The sequence below is a fragment of the Carex rostrata genome, chromosome 3, assembly GCF_964058835.1.
Source record: "Carex rostrata chromosome 3, lpCarRost1.2, whole genome shotgun sequence".
Classification (NCBI taxonomy): domain Eukaryota; kingdom Viridiplantae; phylum Streptophyta; class Magnoliopsida; order Poales; family Cyperaceae; genus Carex; species Carex rostrata.
The window spans coordinates 12,153,641-12,168,595 of NC_135920.1; the positions used below are offsets into that span (position 1 = coordinate 12,153,641).

A 14,955-nucleotide genomic window follows, 5' to 3' on the forward strand; every position below is an offset into this window, starting at 1 on the left:
TGTGTCACCGGAATATCAATTTGTTGGAGGCATGGGCCGGATTAGCTCGGATTCTGATCGAACGGTTCGGAGCTAAGCTTAAATGGTGCATTAATGCATCCTCTAATCCAAAATCTCCATTCATAATGTGAATCTGTATCCTCTGCATTAACGCAGTGTGAGCTAATTTTTTCGCTCGTGTGATCAGAATTTGTGTCAATTCAGCCATGTCTATAACACACTGGACGGTACAGTTATGGCATGGAACGGTACGGCATGCGTGTCAATTATGTATTGTGATTCGTGTGTTTCGTACTGTGATTATTCGTGTGTTGTGATTATTTTTAGAAAATTTGGCACGGCACGCTACATGAAAGATCTAGTCACGACATGGCACGATACGTGAGTCTCATGTAATTAGGACTGTTAAATCTTGATCAAATGATGAATTTTGATTAAACTAACTTAAATTATGATAAAATAGTCACGCAAGTCACGTTTAGGCACAGCACGCTTAGGTACGGTGTGATTCACGTGGCGTGACTATTCGTGTGCTGTGACCATCCTTAATATTTTAATCACGACACGGCACGAGTCCAAACTCACAGCATATTACTCACGTCACGACTCACGACACGACACATTTTTTCCACTCTACTCATGAGTCATGAAGCTTTTAATATTAGTGCGGATTTGAATCGGATGTTCAGATCTTAACTCAAAATTTGAGTTAACGTAGAGGATGCGAGTTCCCATAATTTAATAGTAAAGCTAAGTCACGGCTAAAAACTTTGTCCGGCCTCTCAAAGAAATAAATTAATAAAATAATCTTACCGTCTTGCCTCATTTTATTGGAACGCACGTCCGTTGCAGTATAGACTATAATGGATCTCACGTCGGTCCATCTTTATAAATCGATACCATGAACTGTTATCCCTGTAAACCGTGTTCGTACCGTAGATCAGAGAGAGAAAGAGAGATATGGCTAGGTTTTTTATTCCTGCTTTGGTGGCTGTAGCAATGATTTTGATGAGTGCGAATAATGCATACGGTAATTTGTCTACCACCGCGCAAGAGTTCACCATTTATGGTAAAGTGTTGTGTCAAGACTGTACTCAGGGATGGAACACTTTTGCCAATGGTGCCACTCCAATTCCAGGTAAAGTTCTACAACATATCCAGATATTTATAATTTATTCAATGGATTTTCACAATTTCAATTTATTTTTTCTCGAAATCTGTGAAAGCAGTTGGAATCAAAATGATAATTCAGTTAAAAAAAAAAATGAAATAATATCTCTGTTCTTATAATTTTTGTAAAAAAACAAAGCAATTAAGTTAGTTTGATAAAATATATATTTTTATTTATGGTTTTAAAAAAAATTCATTACTAGCTAATTAGTTTTGATCTGCAGAGGCCAAGGTTGACGTCATATGCCCGGACAAGAACGGCCGTCCGGTGTACCACGTTTCTGACTTGACAGACGAGACCGGAGAATTCCGCTTTACAATTCCTTACAACTACAATGGATTGATCTTAGATCCAAAGGACGCGATCGTGAGGTTGGTCTCCTCTCCCTCAAGTTGCAACATTCTCACAAATTTCAATCGCGGAAAGGATGGTGTTAGCCCGCAAAACCCGACTACCTGGCGCCATGACAAGGTCGAGTACGAATGTGGTCCTTTCTACTTCACCATTCCACAGTGTGGTGTTCCGGAGTAGAGCCGAGCGGCGTTGTTCGTGTGGTTTTTTTTTTTTTTTTTTGCATGCTTTTCTTCTTTTTTTGTCCTGAGACTGTACTGGTAATAATGTGAAGAAAGGGTTAGTTATGCTTTTATGAGGTAGATTTGTGCAAGATGTGTTTTTACTGTAAATTGTGATGTACAAGAACATTGTAACGAGCTTACCAAGTATTTTGTTCTTATTATTAATTCCTTGGGCTTATGCGGAATCATTATATCGTCTAACTTAATTTTATGTTTAGTTTAATTGAAACCTTGACTATTAGGATGGTATCGGTAAACAAGGGTGTTCAAACGGTTCGGTTTGTTCAGTTTTTAACTGAATCAAAATATTTCGGTTTAATTGAAATTTTAAATAATTTTAATTTAAATGGATCGGTTCGGTTTAGACTTCTCAAAACCGACTAAACTGAAACGGCCGGTTTATATTGCTTCGACTATAATTTTATTGGTGTTATAATGATTTCATTAAACCAAACCGTACTAAATCAAATGAACTTCAATTGTTGTGTATGACAATGTTTTCTTTTCGTTAATAATAGTATCAATAGGTTTACTTCGATTTAAACCAAACAAATCAAAATTTACTTCGGTTTGATTCATAATCTGTTCGTTACAGTTCAATTTTTGAAAATCGAAAAAAATTTAGTTGAATCATTTTACTTCGGTTTGAACCAAACCAACCATTTGAACAATCCTATCGCTAATTGGTCCATGGACTAACCTACACAAAAAGGTATATATATGAAAAATACATAATTCCTCTATGCGCATCAACAAAATTAAGACTTTCAATATTAATAGTTTGCATAATTCATTGATGGGTCCCACTGATATATAATTTTAAAGAAGTTCAATTTATATAAGTTACATTCTTGAGTTCTATTACAAAAAAAGAAGTTGTGTACATTGTTTGTGAATATTGAAAAATGTAAAGTTAGATGTGCAAAGTTAGGGCCGAAATTTTTAAATATACCCTTGCTAAAAAAAAAAAATTAAAAGACTACAGATTTGTAAGAATTTCAAATTTATTTGGACTGCAACGTTTGTTACTGGAATTAAATAAAAAAATACTTTAGATCTAAATTATTAATTTCAGTTCAAAAATCACTTCTAGGTAAATAAAAATTATCGTGTTCTTTTTAGTACATTCAAATTGTAAGATACTTCATCTATTTTCGAAAAAAAAAATTTGCCATCTAAATTATTTTTTTTTTCGAAAATAGATGGAGTATCTTACAATTTGAAGGTAGTAGAAGGAACGCGGTATTTTTTTTTTATTTACTTAGAAGTGGTTTTTCAACTAGAATCAATAATTCAGATCTAAAGCATTTTTATTTGTTTCCAGTAACACACCAAGAAATAGTTTAATTTTTTTTACAGCAAAGAAAATCCCGCCGGAAAAATGTTTCAGAGTCCTTCTAGTGCATCTAAATTATAAGATGTTTTATCTATTTGGTTTGATGTTCTTTCTAACATATTCAAATTATTAATTATTCTTTCTATTTTTCAAAATTATTAGACAAATGTATTAAATTTCAATGGAAACAGATGAAAAATTTGAGTTTTGCAAGGCCGCAATGACAAATGGCGGCTTCCAAAAATAGAGCCATCATTTGTCATTGCAGTCCTGGTAAATATGGAATTTTTTAAAAACAGTGATCTTTTGGTTTTTTTTTTAGATTGAGATTATATTTAAAAATTTCGAATCTGAATTATAAGATGTTTTATCTATTTGGTTTGATGTTCTTTCTAACATATTCAAATTATTAATTATTCTTTCTAGTTTTGAAAATTATTAACAAATATATTAAATTTCAACGGAAACAGATGAAAAATTTGAGTTTTGCAAGGCTGCAACGACAAATGGCGGCCCCAAGAATAGAGCCGTCATTTGTCATTGCAGTCCTGGTAAATATGGAATTTTTCAAAAACAGTGATCTTTTGATTTTTTTTTTTTTTATTTAGATTGAGATTATAATTTCGGAGGTTAGGGATAATGGTAACTATCTTGAGCTGCAATCAGTGCCCCTAGTAATATAGAATGAGGAGGGTTCAAATGCCTCCATGTTTTTGTGCCTCCATCATGCCTTTATCTTTCTCTATCATTTTCAAAGTTCAAACAGTCGATCCGAACCGCTCAACCTAACCTCCATACTAAAATATGATTGGAGACCAAATTTTATATTTTTAGGAATTTTTTTACTATTTTTTTAGATAGGTACAAAATCAGTAAATCTGAACCATCTAAAAACAGTATTTTTGTACCTATCTAAAAAATTAGTAAAAAAATTCCTAAAAATATAAAATTTGGTCTCCAAACATATTTTAGTATGGAGGTTAGGTTAAGTGGTTCAAATCGACTGTTTGAACTTTGAAAATAATGGAGAGAGATGGAGGCATGACGGAGGCACAAAAACATGGAGGCATTTCAACCCTCCTCATATTGAATACTCACAAATGCAGATACAGAGGCTATTTAGAGAGACTGTGAGAGAGTCCATATCCCTAGTACGGATCCCCTAAAGTAACCCATAATTTGAGCTTGGAAGTGGACCGTCTGATTAGAAATTCGAATCAATCCGTTCGCTGATGGAATGCATGAGCCCCTTTTAATCTTCGATTCTTCGTGCTAGAGCAAATTGGACGGTCCTAATCCAATTTATAAAAATTGGGTTACTTTAGAAGATCCGAGTTCCCATTTCCGTCGAGGCAACAAAAATTTCTGCTTACATAATATTATGTGAAATTATATTTGATGTTTTTAATAGGGAAAAATATTATTTATGCTCATTTAAATTAAAAAATATGAAATGTTATTGTATATAATAATTAAAATTTGAAATATAATATAAAGTTGTGTGTGGCTTGAATTTTTCTTTCTTGTTTTCATACAATTAAAAAAAAAATGATTTAAACACACACTACAATCGTTTTATACATCCGCATACGAAAAATAAAAACGGATACGGTTATGGTTTTATCACTATCCAATCCGTATCTGATCCGTTTGCACCCCTATTTCGATGGCTGCCTATGTTTTTTCTTTCCCGGATTAAAAAAATGATCGGCTTTTCCAATCAACCTGTTTACCCGAATCCGATTGTAGCACAGAAATTTAACAATAGGATTTGTTTATTGTTTGTTCATCTTTGTTTTTCAAATTCAAGACGGATGTTTCAATCTCAGATAAACCAAATAATTAATTAATTATATTCCTTCCTGGCCCCATTAAACAAATCACACCCTGCTTTCACTCACTGTCCTTCTCTTCTCAGTCATGCATTAATTCTCCAATTCTCCAAATTCCTTTTCCCAGATGGCAACCGTAGTGTCGAGGCGGGGCCCACATGTCCTTCCCGACAGAGAACCCTCCGTCCGACCGTTAGATCGTGGCGGCGGCGTCCGGCAGAGGCGGGAACCACGCAGGGCCACGTGGCACCGCAAATATTGCGTCTACTGCGTCGGCCTTTCTATGGTTATCGCGTGGGTCATTGTTCTCGCCGTTTATCAGCAGGGTTCGATCAATGTCGATGTGCGCCGTACTGCGGCTGAGATGTTGCTGCACGGTGAGCTGCGGAGCACGGAGCAGCGTGCGCAACGGATGTTGCCATTGTCGTCGTTGTCGGTGGAGGCGAGGTGTGAGGATGGTAAGCTTGAAATTGAGAGATCTAAGCGAGGGAATATTGTCGGGCTGAGGTTGCCTCGTTTGGCACTCGTGAGTAATCATTTGTTTCTGGTTTAATGAATTACTTTTTCCTTTGTTTGTATCCTTGTTTTGTACAATTAGATGGAATTCTTTGAGGAGTTTTACATTAACTAAATGGTCTGAAAATGTATAAGGAATATTTTGAGGGAAATAAGAAAATTCCTTGTGCCTTACATATTGTTTTGTGGTTTCAGGTTATAGGAAGTGGACATAGAGACGCACAGTTGTTGATGCTGCTAACTCTGACAGAAGCACTTACTGGACTTGGTTATAGATTTACTGTGAGCTTCTTTTCTACACTTCAGTTATCTACTTTTGTTTATCGTGTATCTATTCTAGCTGAATACCCAACATGATGTCATGAGAGTTCAAGAGTTCATTATTCAAGTCAAACTATATCACTTCTGTTTTATTTTATCTAAAATTATTTTAGCAAAAATGATGTTTGTCTATTTTCTTTTTGATCATAATATTATAGGTTACCTTTTAGTTCTGTTTTTCTTTTTCTTTTTGTCTGACCTGTTGCCTGTTGGACACATAATATTTGATAATTCTTCTTCATTTCTTAGCAGTGTGAATTTTGGCATGATTTTAATAATTTGATTAGGTGTTTACATTTGAGGATGGAGGAGCTTATTACTTGTGGAAAAGTATAGGTTATCAAGTGCACATGGTCAAGTCCCTGGGGCTCATGTCCATTGACTGGTCAAAGTAAGTTTCAAATTTTTGTTGGCACTGTAAACCTTTACATTCTATTGTTCCTGATAATATTGCTTTACTCACCTTTGCTTATTTTATTTATTTTTAATTAGTTATGAAGGTGTGATACTAGGTTCCCTTGAATGTAGAAGAGTTCTCTCCAGGTAATTATTTTCTAATATTTATACATTTGGCAATTTTAATTCGCTTCTTTCTGGGAAGTTCATTAATATTTTCTGGTCTTTTAGTCTCTGCACCGTGAAAGCCTTGTATATGAATTTTTTTCAAAATTACACAACCAATACTTGCTTGGTGAGCTTGCAACTCTGACCTAACGTCCCAAATAAGAGCAAAAGAGAAAAAATGCTAATTTCATATGTGATATTCTCCTTGCTCTGAGCCATACACTATATTCTGATTCTTATGCTGAAATTATCCCAAAAAAGAAGAAAAAGCATCCAGTGGTTATGCTGCCGAGGTTCTTTTCGTGTGTTCTAAAACTGCCATCACTGGCTCTAGGTTGTGTTTTTTACTTTTAAGAGCCTTCCTTGCATCATGAACTCAGCATGTTACACTGCATGCAGTCTTATGCAGGAACCCTTCTTATCTATACCTTTAATATGGCTCATTCATGAAGATACTCTCGGGAAGCGTCTCAGAGAATACGAAGAAAAGGGTTTTGATGGTCTTATTAGCCAATGGAGAAGCTCTTTTTACAGAGCCAATGCCATCATATTTCCTGATTTCTCCCTTCCTGTAAAGCACCTTTGTCTCTCATTGTAATTTATAATTCTAAAAATGGTCTCCTTTTCATTGTTTTTAACTTTTTCAGCGAACTACCATATTCTGTATGATAGATCACTATTACCATCCATGTATGGTTTGATACATCATGCACCTGTTCATTTGTTTGTTTGTGTGCAACGGTCAATGATAAATTGATGCTACATACTTGAGTCAATCCTTTACCGACGCTCTAATTATTTTTTTTGTTTTGAAAAATGCCTTTCAGTTGCTGTATGTTGCACTTGGTGCTACAAACTTTATGGTTATTTCTAGTCCCCTTGCCGACGTACTGAAGACCGAGAATTACTTGGCATCTCATTCGCGGCATCATGTGAGGAAAGATTATGGATATGGTGAGAATGAACTCATAGTTCTTTTCGTTGGGAGCTATTTCCACTATGATGACATCATTTGGGATTTTGCGGCTGCAATGCAAGCCTTGGCCCCGCAAGTTTTAGAACTTGAGAAAAGTATGAATGGAGGAGTTCATTCTATCTTCTTGTGTGGAAATTCTTCGGATGCCTACAGCTCCTCATTTCAGGTAATACAACTTCTCTCCATGAGAAACTCTGATGGTGACAGTTTTGTTTTATTTAGTGGTTAACCCTCTATTAAAACTCATTGTTGTCCTACCAGGCCAAAAGTTTGAAAATAGTTCATAGCTAATGCGTGACCTCATCCATTATGGTACCCAAATTTACCAAAATGACACTACTTGACCTGCCTGAGAAATATATGAAATCGAATTTTACAAATATACATGAGAGAAAGGACATGATCACTCTTCTCTCTCTCCCCCTCTCTCTATGTTCCTTTTTGGTTGAAATGAAGAACTTTTCCATCACATTGCTGTTCGCCATTTGCGTGCACTACTAAAATTGGGAATCGTGATTCTTCTAGGTGGCAGTTCTGTAGTAGTCCTTAACCTGGCACATGAATTGGTGTTAGTCCTCTTTACGAGCTTTCAAGAAAAACAAATTCGAGAATTGATCACTTGTTATTAAACCATTTTTCTGTGATAGTTTGGTTGTGTGCTACTTGACTTCAGTAAGTCAATCAAACATATCTTATAACGAAGATATTACAAAAGCAACAATCTTATCTAACTTTTATGATTAGGAACTTGCGACACAGATGGGTTTCCCTGCTAGTTCAATAAAGCGCTATCCTTTTGATCATGACGCTAGTAGTTTGCTACTAATAGCTGACATTGTCTTACATGGTTCCTTCAATGAGGAGCCTAGCTTTCCTCCTCTGTTATTGCAAGCCATGTCCTTTGGAGTTCCTATTATCGCACCAAACATCAGTCAAATTACAAAGCATGTAAGTCAAGTACTTCAGTAGTTTCTTTTGGCTCAATTTCATGTGTACTGCTGTCAAAATGTCAATAAATAATTTATGACCCTGCAAGAGAGAAATATCATAGACTCTATCCTAAAAGCACCCCAACAATCCCTTTCCTCATGATTTCTTCTGTAAATAAAGAGGAAGGAATGAGGGGTTACTGGGATGTTCTACAAGGAATTAGTAATGCTGTAAAACATTATATTTGCATTGTTTAAATGGGTATGTGAGGAGCTTCTCATTGTGATGGTTGCAGGCAGATGTATTGACAATTTGTAGGGTGCACATGAAATAGTTTCTCTTTTATGAATATTTAACCATGTGATGTGTAATTCAACTTATGTGCCTGTTCATTTTTGCATTGTTTTATTTTCTTTAATACTTTTTTTTGTTTAGTTCTATCTTCAACATTCCAAATTAACATAACTTAGAAAAACTTCTAGTTGGATCTTACTTTATTCTTATTTACATGGATATATCCTCACAGGCAATCACTTGTTAAGCAACTTAACCTCAACCTCCCCATGATTTTACAATTGAGCACCTGGGTAAGGAAAAAAAAAAAGGAAGCCCTGAAACAGTGGTTATTTTGGTCCTAGTATTATAAGGGTTGGTAGATACTACATACCACCAATCCTTTACATCCACTGGAAGTAATGATTGTTGTTTGTGAATGCAAATCAAGAGTAAACTACATACTGTTGTTTCATTGCTAACACAATAGTTGATGGCAGGTAATTGATGGGGTTAATGGCTTTCTCTTCCAACCGAAGGACCTGGCCACATTGACTAAAGCCTTCTCACGTGTAATAGGAGAACAGAAGCTCTCAGTCTTGGGAAACAAAGTTGCTAGCAATGGTAAAATGCTTGCAAAAAATATGCTAGCATATGAATGTGTTTCGTCATATGCAAAACTCCTAGAAAACATGCTATATTTCCCATCAAATGTGATGCTTCCAGCTTCTTCCTCTCAAATCCAACAAAAGACATGGTCATGGGACTTGTTTGAGAGGAAAACAACAAATGAGAATGATCAGAGCATGGAATTAAGTGTCCTAGAAATGCTTGAGCAACAATTTGAGAAAAATCTTACTGGAATGTCCCATTTTGAAAATGAGACCTTGAGTGATGACTTCCCCTCACAGCTAGATTGGGAAGATTTAAATGATATGGAAATCTCGGAAGATATAGAGACACGAGAATTGCAAGAGGTTAGCTTCATTTATACTTTAATTTCCTTTGTATTATTTGTTACATGTATCACTTTGGAAGTACATGTCAGTTTATTGAATTATCAATTATGAGATACATCAGATATGTATCACTTTGGAAATAAATGTTGCCAGTTTATTTGCCTTGTGAGAAGTTTGCAGTTTTTGCTAATATGGGAAATTCCTTTAGAAGGTCAACCCATAAACAACTGCCTTGACCAAAGCTAATTTTGTATACAGAATACCTCAAGAAGATCAACCGGATAATTTTTTTTCTTTTTTTTTTTTTGGAAAGGAGGTTCGCTATATTCATTGACCTAAGCTGACCTTTACGACAGCAAAATTACCCAAATAGCAAGCTAGTTTACATTGGGAAGGTGTATTCTCAACAGTTAAATATTGAGAAGGCACATGCCCCATACAGAGGACAGTGTTTACCCAAAACATGACTTCATTTTAGTTATTACTAAATAATTCATTTGGTGTAGCTTGAAGAAAGGATCGAGACACCCTTGAAAACATGGGAAGAGGTGTATCACACTGCCAGAAAGGCTGAGAAGGCAAAATCCGAGAAAAATGAGAGAGATGAAGGGGAGTTAGAGAGGACTGGACAGCCTGTGTGTATATACGAGATTTACAATGGAGAGGGGGCATGGCCGTTTCTACATCACGGCTCCATTTACCGTGGCATCACCCTGGTATCAACTTGATAAATTATGAGAACTTGCAATGTCTTTTTGCCATATTTTCATGAAAGATATCTGTTTTATGTATATATTGCATGTGTAACCTGAAAAACATATGATATATAATCCTCTGTAGGTTTTATACCTACCAGTACCACCAGTAAAATACAGAGGAACCAATTAGATTGTAGTTTACGCTTTTTATTGCTAACTGTGTTTTAATGGGAGGTTCTTTGGTGAGTTAGCAATAAATGAGTGTTACCATTATTGTACATATAAATGCAAACTGGTACTGTCAGACTCTCAGCTGTGTCCCAGTTGGGAATATTTGTTCAATTCTATATGTCATGACTTGTCAAATTTTCTCTTTTATGCCAGTCCAGAAGTGGCAGAAGACCAGAAACTGATGATGTGGATGCAGTTAGGCGGCTTCCTGTTTTAGAAGATTCACACTACAGAGATCTTCTGTGTGAGTTTGGTGCAATACTGTCTATTGCTAACAAGGTGGATACCGTCCACAAGTTACCTTGGATCGGTTTCCAGTCATGGCGTGCCACAAGTAGAATGGTATTTACCCAATGATCCCATGCCTTTATCGGCTTTATTACTTTTTTGGGAGTGTATAGCTTTAAATGATGGTTTTACCATCTATGTTGGGATCAAAGCCTTGGTGATTATATTTAGAATATGGCTAATAACTAATAAGATGATAATCATTGAAATATCCTTTAGAGTTGGTTATGGTTATGTGTTGACATACGTTACCATTTATGATCCCAATGCTGAAGTCCCATTCCTTTAGAAATGTTTCCTTTTGTGAATGAACTGCAAGCACTGAAGCACCCTATAGAAAAAGGAAGAAAGAAAGAAGTTAAGGAAACAAAAATAAGGAACTATAACTTGATATTGTTGGGGATATACTGATAAAGTCTTTTGTATAGGTTTCTTTGTCAAAAACTGCTGAAAAAAAGTTGGAGACGATTATTATGAAAGAAAACAAGGGAGATGCTGTTTATTATTGGGCACTTTTGGATATGGATCTGAATGCGAACAAATTTGACTTTTGGTCCTCGTGTGATAACCTAAATGCAGGTCACTGCAGGTATCTTTGTTTAAATGAATTAATGTTTTACTATCATTTATATTTGATAAAAAAAATTCAATGCCAAGCAGCTTGTACTCTAAATTTTTGAAGGCAATGCATGACAGGGTGGATTGTTTTGTTGGATGATAGTTGCCGGTGCCTTATAGAAGGACCATATTTGTGTTGTATTAATCTACATAATTATGGGCTTGATTTGTGTTATAACAAGTGAACTAATATTTTCTAAGGTTACTGAACTGTTGGCTCATACTTCAATTGGCAGATCTTTGCTCATTGATTATGGTCTTGTTTTCTTTATTCTTGTGTCGTCTTATTTTACAAGATTATGCTGTTGTTTTCTTGTGTTATAACAAGTGAACTAATATGTTCTAAGATTGCTTAATTGGTAGTTTATATTTTAATTGGCAGATCTTTATTCAGAGATGCATTCAGACTGATGTATGGTCTTGAAGAGACCATGGCATCCTTGCCCCCTATGCCTAATGGTGGGTCCTACTGGTCTGCTCTTCATAGCTGGATCATGCCTACACCCTCGTTCCTGGAGTTCATTATGTTTTCGAGGTATGCTTCGTTGCGAGAATAAGAGACAATAATCGTGCTTCAAAGTAGTCTCATATAGCTCGTTGTGGTATACTGAGACAAAATCACACTCGACCAGCCCAAATGAATAATTCATAATCCAACCTTTTTGAGCTCAATACTGGATTCCTATCTGATTTAATTGGGTTTACCTGAATATGAGTAACATGAAATCGCAGTTAACTTAAACCTGACCTGACTACAAAAATAATTCAATGTGCCCCAAAATAACTCACAACTCCAAGTTTACAAGGACTGGAACTACGGAGGATCAGAAATATACTTGAGGTGGCCAGAGACTCAAACAAGTCAAATGCTACCCGTAAACCCTAGTTACCCTTGTGACTCTAATTAAGTATAATTCTGTTAGGTTGATTGCTAACCTACCAGTTTGTCTAAAATATAAAGCTTATAGAGGTAGTAACTTCTATAGTATCTTTTCTCAGAATGTTTCTGGATTCACTTGATCAGCTGAGTTACAACAAAAGCAATCCTTCTTGTTTGCTGGGATCATCTGAAATAGAGGTGCTAAAATATCTCTCTACTATGGATTACTATACCAGAAATTTGGTCAGGTCACATCCAAATCAGTATGATATGCCCCCCTTCTGTTTATGATATATGTTTTTGTGGGCTTGTTTTGTATTTGGTGTTGGAAGTGAGGGTAACTTGAGACTAAACTGAATTGCAAAAGAGTATTGCACATTTGAGGGGTGGTTTAGGTAAAAATGGGTTAAATTTAGGCCTTGTTTCATAATTGAGGGTTAATTGAGGTTTGATTGAACACCTATGAACCAACTTCCATACTGGTTGTGCACCCATCAAAAATATCAATTGCAATGCTTTTTGTTATTTTCTGGTCGAAATTTCTGCTTATTGACGAAAATACCAATTGTAATGCTTCCTCACTCCAAATTGTGATCTCTATTTAAGAAGTGCTTTATAATGATCCTGAAGTGCCAAATCATCTTATCTGGATTCATCTTTTGGCTCAGAAAAGACAGTGTTACTGCCGTATTCTGGAATTCCTGGTAAATATCTGGGCCTATCACAGTGGTAGAAGGATGTTTTACCTTAACCCAGTTACGGCCCAGCTGTCCGAACGACACCCTCTTGAGCAAAGACAAGGGGTAATTTGGGCAAAATACTTCCAACCTACCCTGTTGAAGAGCATGGATGAGGATTTGGCTGAAAAGGCAGATGATGGCTTTTATCTAAATTCTAACTGGCTTTGGCCTTTAACGGGAGAAGTGCATTGGCAAGGGGTATTTGACCGAGAGAGGGAAGAGCGCTATGTAAAAAAGATGGACAAAAAGAGAAAGACGAAAGAAAAATTGCTTGATCGGCAGAAATATGGTTACAAGCAAAAAGCCTTGGGGTAAATAAGGTACTTAACAAAATTTTGTTGAGTTTAGTAAAAGAAAAATATTTGCCTATGCAGTCTCCTAAGGAGATTGCAACCAGAGGGCATTACACGGTAGATTCAGTTCTATTTACTTCTCTTAGGTTTCTGAAGTGCTCTAGGAAATAAATATCCTTCCCCACATCTGATTCCATTTTTACTTATTCAGCGCGCTACTAGAAATATGATTTTTTTTTTTTTTTTTTTGGAGGAAACTACTAGAGATATGATAATTTGTGTTGATTCTTTCATCATTCTTTACATTTGGTGAAAGCTGTAAGGGATCTTTGTACAGTGGATGCAGTGAAAATACCTTAATGAAAACCTTATTGAGTTACATCCTAGGTTTTCATTAATAATACCTAATGTGCCTGGATCAGTTTATTGATCTCATTTCTTGGAATCTGTTTTTGATACATCGAATGCATATATATATTTTTTTATCAGGATTTGACTGTCACTAATTGTTAATTGTTATGAATATCTCATTTACGCAATAAAGGTATCTTATTTGCGAAAAAAAAATGGGTTGTCAATTTTCGCAATTAGCAAGTAGCCGATCATGAACGGACATATAATGTTGGAATAGGCGATTATAAGATTTTCATAAAATTATTTTGACAAATTGTACGGTATAACTTGGTCGAGTTATTTATTTTAAGATTTTTATACAGTTCAATATCTTGTTGGATTCTCCTCTTTCCGTATAAATCATTTAATTCAGTGGTTCTAGTGTTCTTTAAACCAAAATAAAATCATTAATTGTCACGCACGGTGGATCTACAAATACTGAATGAAGCCAATTCACCTCTGTTTTTATTCAAAAATATAATTTATATATCATATTTCTAAATATTTTAAGTAAAAATATTATAAATACTCTAAATTCGCCTTCAAACTTTGTAAATATTTTTAACACGTGATTTTCTATCTTATCTAGACCCATTGAGCCAGCTCGTCAGACTTTCCAACCAGACCCAGCGAGCTAGCTCGGACGGGTTTGTCACGATTTCAAGTTGAGATTTTAGCTCGGATGTCCTAGATCTAACTCGCTCGGCTGTAGTTCAGTCTAGAATTTACAAACTGGTCTCGGACCTAGCTCGGACTGAGCCAGCTCATTGCCACCCTTAATGTCGATCTGAAATAAGATTTAAGAGACTCTTTTGTATAAATTTTAATTTGTTTATTTCCAATGATGGGACCCGATTTAGAATATTAGGCATAGTGAAAAAGCAAATGAAAACGGATGAGACAGGGTAAAGATATTAAAAGATTAGTTTTTGTTTCATGCAGTGTTCAAACAATAAAAGTAAAACAACGTCATATATGACTTGTGCGTTCACCAAGCAAAAACTGATATGTTAATGTCTCGGTAAAACTTTTCGCTATAATAATCCAACAGCTGGTCCGTTTAGTTCTGTTAAAATCAAATTAATATGGTCAAATTTAAATTTTATTCGGTATTAAAAAAAATCCAATGAACCTACAATATTAAACTAGCGAATCTAATAACAACAAAACTAAAATAGTTGAACTAAATTTCCATTTGTTTGATTGAACTGAAATAAAAGAGCTTAAATTTTAAAAAGTCAAAACTCAATATATACATAGATGTATTTATTAATCATAAAAATAAGAGGTGGTTTAAATGTCTCTAAAAACAGTGATTATGTATCTTTTTAAATAAATAGTTAAAAATGTTTCAAAAAATG

The 14,955-nt window shown here is 35.3% G+C and overlaps 2 protein-coding genes across 3 annotated transcripts; both read left to right on the top strand.

Moving 5' to 3' along the window:
* The first annotated feature begins 907 nt into the window (after positions 1 to 907).
* Positions 908 to 1,738, top strand: LOC144552039 (Pollen Ole e 1 allergen and extensin family protein). The gene is made up of 2 exons (XM_078300140.1): positions 908 to 1,138; positions 1,395 to 1,738. Exons 1-2 carry the CDS (start codon positions 961 to 963, stop codon positions 1,700 to 1,702), a joined length of 486 nt encoding a protein of 161 aa, XP_078156266.1. The 5' UTR covers positions 908 to 960; the 3' UTR covers positions 1,703 to 1,738.
* Positions 1,739 to 4,870: 3,132 nt separating this feature from the next.
* LOC144551542 (UDP-Glycosyltransferase superfamily protein) lies at positions 4,871 to 13,492 on the top strand. Of its 2 annotated transcripts, none has more exons than XM_078299540.1 (14): positions 4,871 to 5,440; positions 5,626 to 5,712; positions 6,039 to 6,142; positions 6,244 to 6,294; positions 6,715 to 6,886; positions 7,143 to 7,457; positions 8,036 to 8,239; positions 8,995 to 9,471; positions 9,960 to 10,169; positions 10,536 to 10,724; positions 11,099 to 11,259; positions 11,671 to 11,823; positions 12,288 to 12,366; positions 12,837 to 13,492. In XM_078299540.1, the coding sequence occupies exons 1-14, from the start codon at positions 5,042 to 5,044 to the stop codon at positions 13,221 to 13,223; spliced, it is 2,988 nt and encodes a 995-aa protein (XP_078155666.1). In that variant the 5' UTR covers positions 4,871 to 5,041; the 3' UTR covers positions 13,224 to 13,492. The 2 variants fall into 2 exon arrangements, with proteins under 2 accessions (XP_078155666.1, XP_078155667.1); XM_078299541.1 differs by having other exon boundaries at positions 12,842 to 13,492.
* Positions 13,493 to 14,955: the final 1,463 nt, after the last annotated feature.